We start from the raw sequence: 14,182 nt of genomic DNA, 5'->3' as shown, positions 1-14,182 counted from the left end.
AGATTCAGAGACTATCAAGATATTACCTGATTCAGCTAACCCTTTTTCCTTTTCTTTTTCTTTTTCTTGGTGGGAACATTTGAAAGCAAATCTCAAGAGAGCATGTCATTTCACCCTACATACATCAGTGTTATCTATAAAAAAAACGGGTTTTTTTGTTCACTGCTTTCTAGTTGAAACATTTATTATTTTAAGTCTAAATAAACATAAGTGCATAAAAAACATGGATGTTTTAAGACATTTTAGATTTCTTTGCATTACCTCTATTTAGAATAAATGTCACTAAGAATGTGCAGTTAAAATACTTTGTTATAGGGGAGCAGATGTAGCTCAGTGGTTGGTGGTTGGTAGCTGCTTCCGTGTACAAGGTCCTGGGTTCAATCCTTGGTACCTCCTTAAAAAAAGTGCTCTTATATCACTCAAAGTAATTATTGCTCTGGGTTTCTTGTGTCTCTCACATGTCAGTTGGATAAGTGCTTAGGGATATTCGTTTTGGGTTTGCTTTCAGTTTTTAAGGATTTTTGAAATGATTTAACTTTTTGAATATGCAATCATGGATATGACTGCATAGTTAAAACTATCTGAGAAGGAATAGTCAGGGAATCCTCTGTTGGAGTTGCCCTGTGAGCACAGGGTGCCCTGGTCCACACGCTTCTGGAGATGATGGCTCTGCTGCTCTGTGTTGTGTTTCTCTAACTGCATATTTATTTTTTTTCTTTTTGGTGTCGGGACAGTGGTTTAATGTGAATGTTCTGGATTTTGGGGTTTGCTCTATTTTAAATTAATAACATGTTCATGAGAGAATATTTGGCAAATATGGAGGAAAGTTTGACAGTTCACAACCACTTGTGACATTGTAATACCCAAGTCATGTCTTTCTAAGCGTAGCGTTTTTTAAAATGCAGAGGTCATGTTACATATGAAGTATTCCATAATATTTTTCCACTTAGAATGTTCTCTAAACATTTTGTCTTGTTACTTTCTGTGTACTTTTTTTAAAAATTCCACCCCCCTCCCCAGTTGTCTGCTGTCTGTGTCCATTCACTGTGTTCTTCTGTGTCTGCTTGGATTCTTTTTTTTTTTTTTAAGATTTATTTATTTTTATTTATTTATTTCTCTCCCCTTCTCCGCCCCGCCCCCCCCGCCCTAGTTGTCTGTTCTCTGTGTCTGTTTGCTGCGTCTTCTTTGTCTGCTTCTGTTGTCAGCGGCACAGGAATCTGTGTTTCTTTTTGTTGCGTCATCTTGTTGTGTCAGCTCTCCGTGTGTGCGGCACCATTCTTGGGCAGGCTGCGCTTTCTTTCGCACTGGGCGTCTCTCCTTATGGGGTGCACTCCTTGTGCGTGGGGCTCCCCTACGTGGGGGACACCCCTGCCTGGCAGGGCACTCTTTGTGTGCATCAGCACTGCGCGTGGGCCAGCTCCACACGGGTCAAGGAGGCCCAGGGTTTGAACCATGGACCTCTGCTTGGATTCTTGTCAGCAGCACCGGGAATCTGTGTCTCTTTCTGTTGCATCATCTTGCTGCATCAGCTCTCCATGTGTGCAGTGCCACACCTGGGCAGGCTGCGCATTCTTTGCGCAGGGCAGCTCTCCTTAATGGGCATACTCCTTGTGTGTGGGGCTCCACTATGTGGGGTACACCCCTGTGTGGCAGGACACTCCTTGCATGCATTAATACTGCGTGTGGGCCAGCTCATCACCCTAGACCTCTCATGTGGTAGGCGGACCCTCTATCTGTTGAGCCAAATCCATTCCCATTCTGCATACTTTTGTATACCATGTTTAACGGGCATATAAAGTTCCACTGATTTTATGTCCGATAGCTTATTTTCCAAGTAGTTGGGCAGTTAGGTTTTTTCCAAGTTAATACTAAAAATGTGCATCTTTTTACATACACTTTTTATATGTTTTCAGGTTAGGTTTTCTGAAGTAAAAATTTTCGAATCGAAGCATATGAACATTTACGTATGTTTTGATGTGTCTTGCCAAGTAGTTTGTCAATAAATCTTAGCCAATTTATTTTGATGGCAGTAGTATGAAACTTCCAGTTTCCCCCTGCCCTTGCCAGTGTCCGCATTAAATGCTATCAAATATGATTATGAATGAAGTTGAACTTCTGAAAATTTAGTTGTAGGGTAAGTGATTAAAATAGCAAGAGCTGTAAGAGTTAACATACTTTATCTTGAGTCGTTTTCATGGTGTTTAGGGAAGAAGGGTGTTTTTCTGGTCATTTTGTTTCAGCTTGCAGTTCTGTAGGGTTCTAGATGTGTATTCCTAGAAGGGCAACTGGATTACTCAATAACTAGAAAGATTTTTTAAACCTCTGGTAAAATTGGCAAAGAAGTTGAGGAATTGTTGAAGGTACCTACTTTAGTTGTCTTGGACCTCTCTGGGAGGCAGTATTTATAATGTCAAGCTTCTGTGGAGCTGTATAGAAGTTCCTGAAGACCTGGTATTGCCAATTACTGGCTTTATGTTATCGAACAAGTAAATGAATACTGCTAGGCCTCAGGGATTTATTTGTAAAATGGGGATAAACAGTACTTATTTCATTGTGCTTTGAGGATTAAATGAGATAAATGCACATATTTAGAACTCATGTCAGCACAATATGTGTTAGTTTATTAGAAAAGGCTCTCTTTCATGAAGCTTTTCTAGAAACTTTTTGGAAGCTTCTTCAGGTTAGAAAAACTCAGTGATGCTATGTGTCATCCTCACTTTTGAGTTTATTTTCTAGCTCTTTGGGTAGAGATTTTGCCTTTGTTAGCCCCCCCCCCCCCCACCGCCTGCTGTTTTTGCTGTTTGTGTCCATTCGTTGTGTGATCTTCTGTATCTATTTCTCTTTATATCTTCTCGTCATTCTCCTCTAGGATTCACAGGGATTTGATCCTGGGGACCTCTACTGTGGAGGGACGTTCCCTGTCAATTGTGTCACCTCAGTTCCTGGTCTCTGTTGCACTTCACCTTGACTCTCCCCTTTGTCTCTCTTGTTGAGTCATCATCTTGCTGCGTGACTCAATTGCATGGGCACACGGCTTGCCATGCAGACACTCGCGCGGGCACTTGGCTCCCTGCATAGGCAGTGGCTGACTGCGCGGGCACGCTTTCTCTTCTTTTTCACCAGGAGGCCCCAGGGATCAAGCCTGGGACCTCCCATTTGGTAGGTGGAGGCCCTATCACTTGAGCCATATCCACTTGCTTTTTGTTAGGTCTTATATTTCCTAGTCAGTTTTCTTTATTTACAATTTAAGATTTTCTTTTAAAACTGTAAAAATCATTTAAAAAGCAATGGAAGGCTCATTGTAGAAATTCGGAAGATGAAAACTGCAAAGAGGAAATAGAAATAATCTTTCTTTAATTCTGCTTTCTATCTATGTTTAGATTCTCATGCATTTTTCAGGTTCTTTTTATCTTTTTCTCACGTAGTTGCTATGTTAGGTGTAGAAGTTTTTGTTTTTAAAATACAAGAATTGGTATGTCCCATTTTTCTAATTAGTATTATATCACGATCTCTTATTTCTGTGTTATTAAAAGTTCTTAATAAACATCATTTTAAAATGTTGCATATGTTAGATATTTCATGATTTAAACATTCTCTTACTGCTATTTTTTTTTTTAAAGATTTATTTATTTATTTAATTTCCCCCCCTCCCCTGGTTGTCTGTTCTTGGTGTCTATTTGCTGCGTCTTGTTTCTTTGTCTGCTTCTCTTGTCGTCAGCGGCATGGGAAGTGTGGGCGGCGCCATTCCTGGGCAGGCTGCACTTTCTTTTCACGCTGGGCGGCTTTCCTCACGGGCGCACTCCTTGTGCGTGGGGCTCCCCCACGCGGGGGACACCCTTGCGTGGCACGGCACTCCTTGCGCGCATTAGCGCTGCGCATGGCCAGCTCCACACGGGACAAGGAGGCCCGGGGTTTGAACCGCGGACCTCCCATATGGTAGACGGACGCCCTAACCACTCACTGGGCCAAAGTCCGTTTCCCTCTTACTGCTAATTTTGTTTTAAACTAATTAATGTTGATTCCTCTGTTGCCAAAATTTTGAAATTCTTGTTTCCTTCCTCTTCAGGATACTTTCAAAGTCCATTATGAGAACAACAGCCCTTTTCTGACCATAACCCGCATGAGTCGAGTCATTGAAGTCTCTCACTGGGGTAACATTGCCGTGGAGGAAAACGTGGACCTGAAGCACACTGGGGCCGTGCTTAAGGGGCCTTTTTCACGCTACGACTACCAAAGACAGCCAGATAGTGGGGTATCCTCCATCCGCTCTTTCAAGGTATAGAGTGCTCAGCTTGGAGATTGTGAGAACTATTACTCTACCATATTCCCCTTTTCTCTAGCTAAATAAGAAACTAGCAAATATGAACAGTTGTTTGGGATGGATTATGTTCAAATAGTTGAATGGCAGTGCTAGAAATCAACAATCTTTAACATTTGTGTTGGCCATGTTTTTCAAAGAACAGGTGAGTAATAGTGAAAGGGAAAACATACTCCTCGTACCACTACTCAGGCACTAGTAGTGCTGACATTCTTGTTATTTGATCATATTGCATATACAATTTTTTAAAAATTTATTTCTTTAATTGTCTTTTTTTAAAATGATACATAGATCACACAAAAAGGTTTTTTTTCCCTCTTTTTTTTTTTTAAATGTTACATTAAAAAATATAAGAGGTCCTTATATACCTCCTACCCCCCTCTTTTTTTTTTTTCTTTTTTTGAGGTAGTGGGGGCTGGGAATTGAACCCAGGACCTGATTCCATCACTGAGCCACATTGGCTTCCCTGAGTTGGTTTTTTCATTTGTTTTGCTTGTTGTTCATTTTGTTTTTTCGGGGGGCACTGGAAACTGAACTGGGACCTCCTATGTGGGAGGTGGGGCCTCAACTGCTTGAGTCACATCTCCCTTTTTAAAAATTAAATTAAATTCTTAGAATTATTCATTTTTTTGAGGTGCTAGGACTGGGGATTGAACCAGGAATCTTGTATGTGGGAAGCAGCACTCAGCCACTGAGCCACATCAGCCCCCTGAGTTGTTTATTTTCATTTGCTTGCTTTTTTTTTTAATATCTTAACTAGCATTTTCTAGGCACTTACCTGTTACAGAGGGATCACTGTGTGAACACAGGTATTCTCTGTCCCCCACGCCCACCCCATTTTCAAGTTCTGCCTAGTGGTCTGGAAGAAGTGATAAAGAGTATGAGGTAGGGAACCCCTTGCCCTCTGCCACCTAGGGATTGTGGTAAGCTCTTCTGTCTTTCATTACCTCCTTGCAGAATAACTGGCAGATTATTTTTCCCCTCACTAAGTTTTACTTCAGTATATTCAAAGGTATTTGTGATTCTCTTTATTTACTGTTACTTTACTGTTACAGAGAATTTGGCTACTTGTCAGTCAGCCGTGGTTGACTGAGAAATAGATGGTGATTTCTGGAACTACTCCTGTAGTTCTTGGGGGACAAGTTAGACTTTGGGTTATTTACTTTTGGGGGCCATTTTAATTACACAGCGCCATGGTGAATTGCCGTAGAAAGCCTTTTCTGTATTTGGGGGCCTTTTTGTCAGAATAGGTTCCTGGAATCTTCAGAAGGGCATGTCATCTCTCTTGCAGACCATCCTCCCTGCTGCTGCCCAGGATGTCTACTACCGGGATGAGATTGGCAACGTTTCCACCAGCCACCTCCTCATTATGGATGACTCTGTGGAGATGGAGATCCGGCCTCGCTTCCCTCTCTTTGGTGGCTGGAAGACCCATTACATCGTTGGTTACAACCTCCCCAGCTATGAGTACCTCTATAATTTGGGTCAGTCTTTAATAGTAAGGAAGTAGAAAACAGAGTGACTAACTTTATTTTTTTTTTTTTTTTTTTTTTTTTTTTTTTTTAATTTTTTTATTTTTTATTGAATTTGTAATAATATTACATTAAAAATATATATGTGAGGTCCCATTCAACCCCACCCCCCCACCCCCCCTCTCCCCCCCCCCCAACAACACTCGTTCCCATCATCATGACACATCCATTGGATTTGGTAAGTACATCTTTGGGCACCTCTGCACCTCATATACATTGGTTCACATCATGGCCCATACTCTCCTCTATTCCATCATGTAGGCCCTGTGAGGATTTACAATGTCCGGTGATTACCTCTGAAGCACCATCCAGGGCAGCTCCATGTCCCTAAGACGCCTCCACCTCTCATCTCTTCCTGCCTTTCCCCATACCCTTTGTCCATTATGTCCACTTTTCCCAATCCAATGCCACCTCTTCTATGTGGACACTGGATTGGTTGTGTCCATTGCACCTTTATGTCAAGAGGAGGCTCAGATTCCACCTGGATGCTGGATGCAATCCTCCCATTTTCAGTTGTAATCACTCTAGGCTCCATGGTGTGGTGGTTGTCCTTCTTCACCTCCATCTTAGCTGAGTGTGGTAAGTCCAATAAATCAGATTGTAGGTGCTGGAGTCTGTTGAGGCTCAGGATCTGGCTATCACATTGTCAGTCCAGAGATTCAAATCCCCTAAATATATCTTAAACCCCAACATTAACTGCACCTCCAGCACATTAGCATGAAAGTCTTATGAAGGGAGATCCCATCTGAGTCCAGATTCATCACACATAAACACCACTAACTTTATTTTTAATTTCCGGATTAAAATAATTTTTTTTTAGTGACAACTGTTAGACTTTCTAGATGGGGAGAGAATTCTGTTACTCTTAAGGCTGAGATATCAGCAACAACTCTTCATGGAAGGGTACAAATTATCGCAACAGTAATACGTATGGTAATAAATTCAAATCGTATAGTCAAAATTCTTTCCTTTTCCCTAGTTCTGTCATCAGATGGAGCTGCTTAAATACTTCTGAATAGTTTTTAATTTGAAAAATTTAACAAAAATTCAGAGAATAGTAAGAAACAATTTTGCACAAGCACCCAGAACTAGTAACTATTAACATTTTGTCAGATTTTAAGTCTATTTTAAACCTTTTTATTATAAAGTAAAATTCAGAGACCCACACAAAACAAGTGTATAGCTCAGTGAATAATTTTAAGAGATACCGTGTAACAACTGACCAGGTTGAGAAATAGAAATTTGCCCACCACTCAAAAGGCCCTTCCTGTGTACCTCTTCTCTCCCTGTAAAAGTATTCACCACCCTGACTTCTAGTGATCACTTTCCTGAATTTCTTTATAATTTTATCACCCATGTGGATAGCTGTAAATTCTATACTTTAGTTTTGCCCTTTTCAAAAAATCTGACTTGTCTTTCCAGTCCCTATTAGGCAGGTTCCACTCCATCTGTTTTCCTTATGATTGATATGTTGGAAACTAAGCTGCTTATAGACTTACCCACAGACTGGATGTTGCTGATTGTTTACTCAGGGTGTAGTGCCACATGCTCCTCTGTCTACTCAGGGTGTAGTGCCACATGCTCCTCTGTCCTCTGTATTTCTTGCCAGTTGGTAGCTGTCTCTGGATGCTTGGTCAGACTAGGGTTGAATTTGAGTGCTTCAGCAAGACTTGAGCTGATGATGTGTTCTTTCATTGCTTCCAATGCAGTATCTGGCACCATGTGGCACCCCATGCCTAGATCTAGCGCTTTACTGGGGATTGCAAAAGGCTGATTTTCTAATTCTGCATTTCTTTTTCATTTCTTAAGTGTGATTTATAAGGACACACTTTCCTCCTCTATTGTTTAGTTCCCCATTGTTGTACTTCATATGGGAAAAGCTTTCCCTGTTCTTAACTAGATAACCAATGAGTTTTTTCCCTTTTTCTCATTATATACTCACAGATTCATGCATTCTCTGACTTTCCTTCCTTTGCAGTTATCATCCTAATTGATGCTCAGACTCTCCTATCTTTAGTCAGTGGGTGTCTCAAGGTCCTAAATTTTCTTTTTGACATGACCCCAGTGGTTTCTTGGTTTCTTTGCTGTCTTATGAAAAGATATTCGTGGCTCACCTTGTGTATTTTCTGCCCCAGACCTGGAATCAGCCATTTCTCCAAGAAGCTTTAGTTTCTATTGGTAGGAAATGGCATTTTAAGACCATTACCTGGAAAGTGGACTTGGCCTAATGGATAGGGCGTCTGTCTACCACATGGGAGGTCCGTGGTTCAAACCCTGGGCTTCCTTCACCTGTGTGGAGCTGGCCCATGCGCAGTGCTGATGCGTGCAAGGAGTGCCCTGCCACGCAGGGGTGTCCCCCACGTAGGGGAGCCCCACGTGCAAGGAGTGCGCCCCCTAAGGAGCGCCACCCAGCGCAAAAGAAAATTCACCCTGCCCAAGAATGGCGCCACACATGGAGAGCTGACATGTCACAAAAAGAAACACAGATTCCCGGTGCTGCTGATAAGGATAGAAGCGGTCACAGAGGAACACACAGCGAATGGACAGAGCAGACAATTGGGGGAGGGGGGCACCGAGGGGAGAGAAATAAATAAAAAACTAATCTTTAAAAAAAAAAGACCATTATCTGAGAACTAGAAATGCTCATTTCTGTTGGGCTGGTCGATTTCTGGGCCTTTTCAGTCAACAGAGCTATGTATGTCTCTATGTCTCTATGCCTGTATATGCAGAGTTTGTGAATTTATACTGTAACTTAACAGTAGAAACCTATATGGATTTTGCTGTATTACATCTACAGCTAATTGAGAACCCTGGTTCTGATGGATCTGGGTATGATAGAATATTCTATGATTAATCATTTTTTTATCCCATACCTCGCACCCAGAAGTCTAACAATGTTCATATCACTACTTCCAAAATGATTACGGAAAAGGATTAAAAAATTTTTTTTCCTTGGGTATCCTAACCACATTTTTGTCATGTACTATATGTGTGTGTTAACAAGGCAAATAGTCAATTAGTCAATACATAGTCTCCTTTTTTCCCCAGGTACCAGAGGCTGGGGATTGAACCTGGGGCCTTGTATGTGGGAAGCTGGTGCTCAACCACTGAGCCACATCAGCTTCCCTGAGTTGGTTTTTTTGTTTGTTTTGCTTGTTGTTGCTTTTTTCCCAGGAGGCACTTGGAACCGAACCCAGGACCTCCCATGTGGGTGGCAGGTGCTCAATCACTGGAGCCACATCCGCTCCAACCCTCCTCCTCTTAACCAGCCTCAGTCTTAGTTCTATAAGTAACTGTATATTTAATACTCACTGTAAGTCCTTACATTGATGTCTAGCCATTTGGGGTTTCTGAATCTCATTTTCTAGTGGATTTCTTAGGAAGGGCTCTTGTGGGAATGAGTTCTTACATATTGATAACATTATGTCTTTTGTACTTAAAAGTTACTTTTGGTAAATGTAAAATTCTTGGCTTACATTTCTTCCTTTGAGTGTCTTAAATATGCTGCTTCATTTTCCTTTGGCAAAAAGTGTCCCTGTCAGAGTTTCATGATAATATAATCTCTCTATCTTTGTATATGTCTCTTGCTCTTTTTACCAAGATGGTGAAAGGGATTTTTTTTTCCTGAGGTACCAGGCTGGGGATTGAACCTGGAACCTCATAAGCGGGAAGCTGGTGCTCAACCAGTGAGCCACATCAGCTCTCCTGAGTTCGCTTTTTCATTTGTTTGCTTGTTGTTTGTTTTTGTTTTTAGGAGGCACCTGGGACTAAATACGGGACCTCCCATTTGGGAAACAGGCGCTTAACCACTTAAGCCACATCTGCTCCCGTGGATTTTTTTCTTTAAAGTCTATTAAGAATATAACTTGGTTAAAAATAATAAAAAATATATTAAACCAAAAAACAAACAAAAAAGGAATATAACTTGGGAATGGTTGGTCCAGGTCGCTATTCTTGGGTAGTCAATATGCTCTTTCAACTTAAAATTTCAAATCTTTTTGAAATTTTCTCCTTGGCGATTACCTATGTTGGGTCTTTGCTTATCTTCAATATTTGGCACTTGCTCTTGAATCTTTTCTTCCTGTAAGATTTTTCTTCTTTTCACATTCTATTCTCTTGTATTTGTTCACTCTTACATTCCTTCTGATTGAGCTTTTGTTTCTAAAATGATATTTTCTTTTCTTTCTAAGATTTTCCTAAATTTTTCTAATTCTGGCTTATATTATTATTTTAGGACCAGTGTTATACTCTTAATACCTTTTAACTTGTTTTGAAATAGTGGGTAACAATTTTTTTTTAATTAATGTTAATTGATACATATTAATAAAACACTTCTTTCAAAGTATATAGTCAGTGGTATTTGATGCCATCACATAGTAATGCATTCATCACTTCAGTCTTTATTAGAGCATTTCGTTATTCCAGTAATAATATGAATAATAAACAAAAAACAGACCAAAAAAGCTCTACCCTTTAATAATTACCTCTCAGCCTCTCTATGCTTTTCTTGCTGTACATAGCTGCTATTCTGTTTCTTTCTAATTTACTTATTTCTATATTTTGTATAGATGGAGTAAAACAATGTGTAGTACCTTTTGTCTAGTTTTTTTACTTAAATTTCCTTTTTTTTTTTTTAAACCCATAATGGAAGATTATTAATGTATTACTATACACTGTTGTCCGTGTTTTGCTTTGGTTTTACTGCCTGATATTAACGTCTTGTAACATTAACTTACGTTTGTTCAGTTTCAAAGAAAAACAGTCTTATATATGCAATATTACTCATACTTAATATTTCACATGAGGTTTTGCTATGCTATACAGCCTTGTGTTACATATTTTAGCTTTCCTTCTAGTAGTATATGTGTCCTTAGACTTTTCAATGGTTAACAGTTTTGACTCGTTTCATGGGCTTGTCTTTCTGAAATACTTTTTATTTTCTCTAAATGGTCTCTCTTTTTTAATAATTGTTTTTATTTTTAAAGAAGCTTTAAGTTACAAAAATGTTACCTAAAAAATATGAGGGATTTCCATATGCCCTACTCCCTCCCCATCCCATACTTTCCCACATTAACAACATTCTTCATTAGTGTGGTACATTTGTTACAATTGATGAGCAATGTTGGTGCATCGCCACCAACTGTGGATTATAGTTTACATTATAAACATTCTGTCCCGCACAGTTTTGTAAGTTATGACAAAATATAAAATGGCCTGTATCCGTCACTGCATTGTCATGCAGGACAAATCCATTGTCCTAAAAATGCCCCCACATTACAGCTACTAATTCCCATCCCTCAGGAGGTCTCTTTTTAAAAAATAACATTTTTCTTAACTTGGGAGAGAAAGGGGACACTAATTTCTATTGCTCATTTTTAATGTAAACTTTTAGAAGGAGGTATTAATTAGGCAAAGGAGTGCTGATGCAAAATACCAGAAATTGGTTGGTTTTTATAAAGGGTATTTATTTGGGGTACAAGCTTACAGATACCAGGCCATAAGGCATAAGTTACTTCCCTCACCAAAGTCTATGTTCATGTGTTGGAGCAGGATGGCTGCAGATGGCTAAGAGGGTTCAGGCTTCCTGGGCTCCTCCCTTGCAGGGTCTTGCTTCTCTCTGGGTTCAAAGTTCCTTCCTTCCCAGGGCTTGCTTCTTCCTGGGCTCAGGGTTCCTCTCTTCCTGGGGCTGGCCTATCTTTCCTCTGTGAGCTTACTTCCTGGGGCTCCAGCTTAAGTCTTCAGCATCAAACTCTAGCATCAGAAATCCTCGTATCAAAACCTCCAACTCTGTCCTTGGCCATGACTTTTATCTATCCTAATGACAATCAAAACCCTAATCATAACTCAATCATGCCCAGTAATAGACCAGATGACAAACATAATCCAATATCTACTTTTGGAATTCATAAGTATATTCAGCTGCTACAAGGTGTTTTTTAGAATAGCTTTGTAACTTCCCAGCACTATTTTTTTTTTTAAAGGAGGTACTGGGGAATCCCTGTTTCATACATGTGGAGTAGGCACTCAACCACTGAGCTACACCCACTCCCTGTTCCCAGCGCCTTTTGTTTTAGCATGATAGAAAACTCTGGCGGCTTGTTTTCTGAGCTTTCCCTGGCTCTGTTGTCCCTGCCTTGCTCAGTTTTGATGCTCCTCCAGCACTTTCTCCTCAGTAACAGGGCACTGTCCTGGCAGAGGGCCGCTGGTGGGCTTTTCAAGGTTCTCTGGGAGACAGTTGTCTCCTCAGAGACTGCAGGCTCCTTTTATTTGACTGCCTTGGGAGAGGGCAGAGCCCTGAGTTTCAGCTGCTGTGCTCAGACTGGCCAGCCACGTGTTGGGGTTCTCCTGCTCTTAGGCCTCTGTCTTGCCCTACTGCTTCCCTTTGCTTTCTCACAGATGCTGCTTATCTGTAGTTTTGAGGCTTGTTGGTGTTTTGTTCCCCTTCCCCCTCTTTTACTTTGGCATTTGTGGAGAAAAATACCTTGTTACTTAGTTTTGTTGGTCCATGGGTTTTGGGTTTTGCCATCTAATTGCTTTGTCTTTTTATTGTGGGGATTGGGGAAGATCCCGAAAGTCCTGGAGTCTCCTAGTCTGTTAACTTCAGGTAGCTCCTCTTTACTCTCCTCTGTTTAAGAAAATTCTTCTCTCCCCTCTCCTGTGCCGTTTTCGGTGTCCTTCCATTACTACCTGTGGTTGCTTCTCCTCCAGGCGACCAGTATGCCCTGAAGATGAGGTTTGTGGACCACGTGTTTGATGAGCAGGTGATCGATTCTCTGACTGTGAAGATCATCTTGCCCGAAGGGGCCAAGTGAGTATGGCTTTCACCCTCCCCCCATATCCCGTTTCTCCGGTGGTGCCCTCTTGGCACCACAAAGGCAAGCTGGGCTAGGGGCTCAGAGTAGGTGTGTAGTGCATGGTTTTGACTGAGAAGCCTGCAGGGACCCTCTTGACTAGATATCTAACCAAGAAAAAAAAAGTCGGACTCAAATGAGAGCACATTTGTTTAAAACGTCTTCTGAAGACCTAGCACTGTTGCGTGGTAGGTTCAGCGTCCAAAGTCTCCTCAAGTAGGCTTGAGCCATGTCCTGAGCCTGTGGGGTGTGAGGTCACAGAAAAGAAGGCAAGGTCACGTCTCCTAGCCGCCAAACCAGCCAGGTAGAACTGGTGCTGTGGGAATGGGGCTGTAGCTCTGCTTTTATCTTGGGCTTGTTGGACCGTTCTTGATGTACGGTGTTTAAGAAAGATGCAAAGGTGGGGTTCAAGGCTGGCGTGGCAGGGTTCCACGTCTGTAAACAGTAGGAGCTCTCTCTGCCTGAATTAAGAAAAAGGAATGTATTGGGAGCATAGTGGGTGGTTCAGAATCACAGTTGAAATAAAGAACCAACCTTGGAAATGGAAAGGCCAGAACCCGGAGCATCCCCAGTCCAGTTGGCAGAAATGGCCAGGCCCATGCCCTCAGGGCACAGAGAACAGTGCCTGTCTGTAGGGCTTATGTTGTCTTGCTCTAGAGTCACTTTATTATTATTATTTTATTTATTTATCTCCCCTTCTCCCCCCGCCCCAGTTGTCTGCTCTCTGCGTGTTCTTCTCTGACTGCTTCTATCCGTATCAGTGACACAGGAATCTGTGTTTCTTCTTGTTGCGTCATCTTGCTGTGTCAGCTCTCCGTGTGTGTGGCGCCATTCTTGGGCAGGCTGTACTTTTGCGCTGGGCGGCTGTCCTTATGGGATGCACTCCTTGTGCGTGGGGCTTCCCTACGCGGGGGACACCCCTGTGTGGCATGGCACTCCTTGCGCGCATCAGCCCTGTGCATGGGCCAGCTCCACGTGGGTCAAGGAGGCCCGGGGTTTGAACCGTGGGCCTCCCGTGTGGTAGGCGGACGCCCTGTCCATTGGACCAAGTTCGCTTCTCTAGAGTCACTTTAAAAGGAGAGCATCTACTTGGCCTCTGTTGGGGCACATGTCTGCTCTGGTCACCAGAAAGAGGGGCGCCTTGATTTTTTTTCCTGTGGAGGATATTCCAAGGGGTAATAGTAGTTCCTCCAAGAAACCTAGGGGGTACTGTTACCAGGAGAAAACAGAGTGCTTTCAGAGCAGATCGGGCTGTCTTTGACCACTGCACCGCGTGGACGGTGCTCAGTATGTGATGGGAAGGAACACTGGGAGTAACTCGTGGGGGCCCTCCTCAGGTCCCCAGGAGGGTCTTATTTGGTAGAACAAGTGTGATAGCCATGTGGACTGTGGGACAGCTAGGGTAGAACTAGTGCTTGGAAGCACTTGGGAGCGAAGGATGCAGGGAGACCGGTGTGGCCTTGGCAGAAGGACGGCCTAGT

At 42.0% G+C, this 14,182-nt stretch overlaps 1 protein-coding gene across 1 annotated transcript in view; it reads left to right on the top strand.

The window, feature by feature from the left end:
* The window catches only part of RPN1 (ribophorin I), a 29,950-nt gene that overhangs the window by 8,528 nt on the left and 7,240 nt on the right, over positions 1-14,182 (top strand). The window contains exons 4-6 of the mRNA XM_004473413.5: positions 4,067-4,276; positions 5,610-5,802; positions 12,559-12,658. Of these exons, the coding sequence (XP_004473470.1) occupies positions 4,067-4,276; positions 5,610-5,802; positions 12,559-12,658 (503 nt within the window). The remainder of the gene's footprint in view (positions 1-4,066; positions 4,277-5,609; positions 5,803-12,558; positions 12,659-14,182) is intronic.

Source organism: Dasypus novemcinctus, chromosome 26, assembly GCF_030445035.2.
Source record: "Dasypus novemcinctus isolate mDasNov1 chromosome 26, mDasNov1.1.hap2, whole genome shotgun sequence".
Taxonomy (NCBI): Eukaryota; Metazoa; Chordata; class Mammalia; order Cingulata; family Dasypodidae; genus Dasypus; species Dasypus novemcinctus.
Note: the sequence above shows the minus strand (reverse complement) of the source record. Positions and strands in the feature narration are given on the sequence as shown.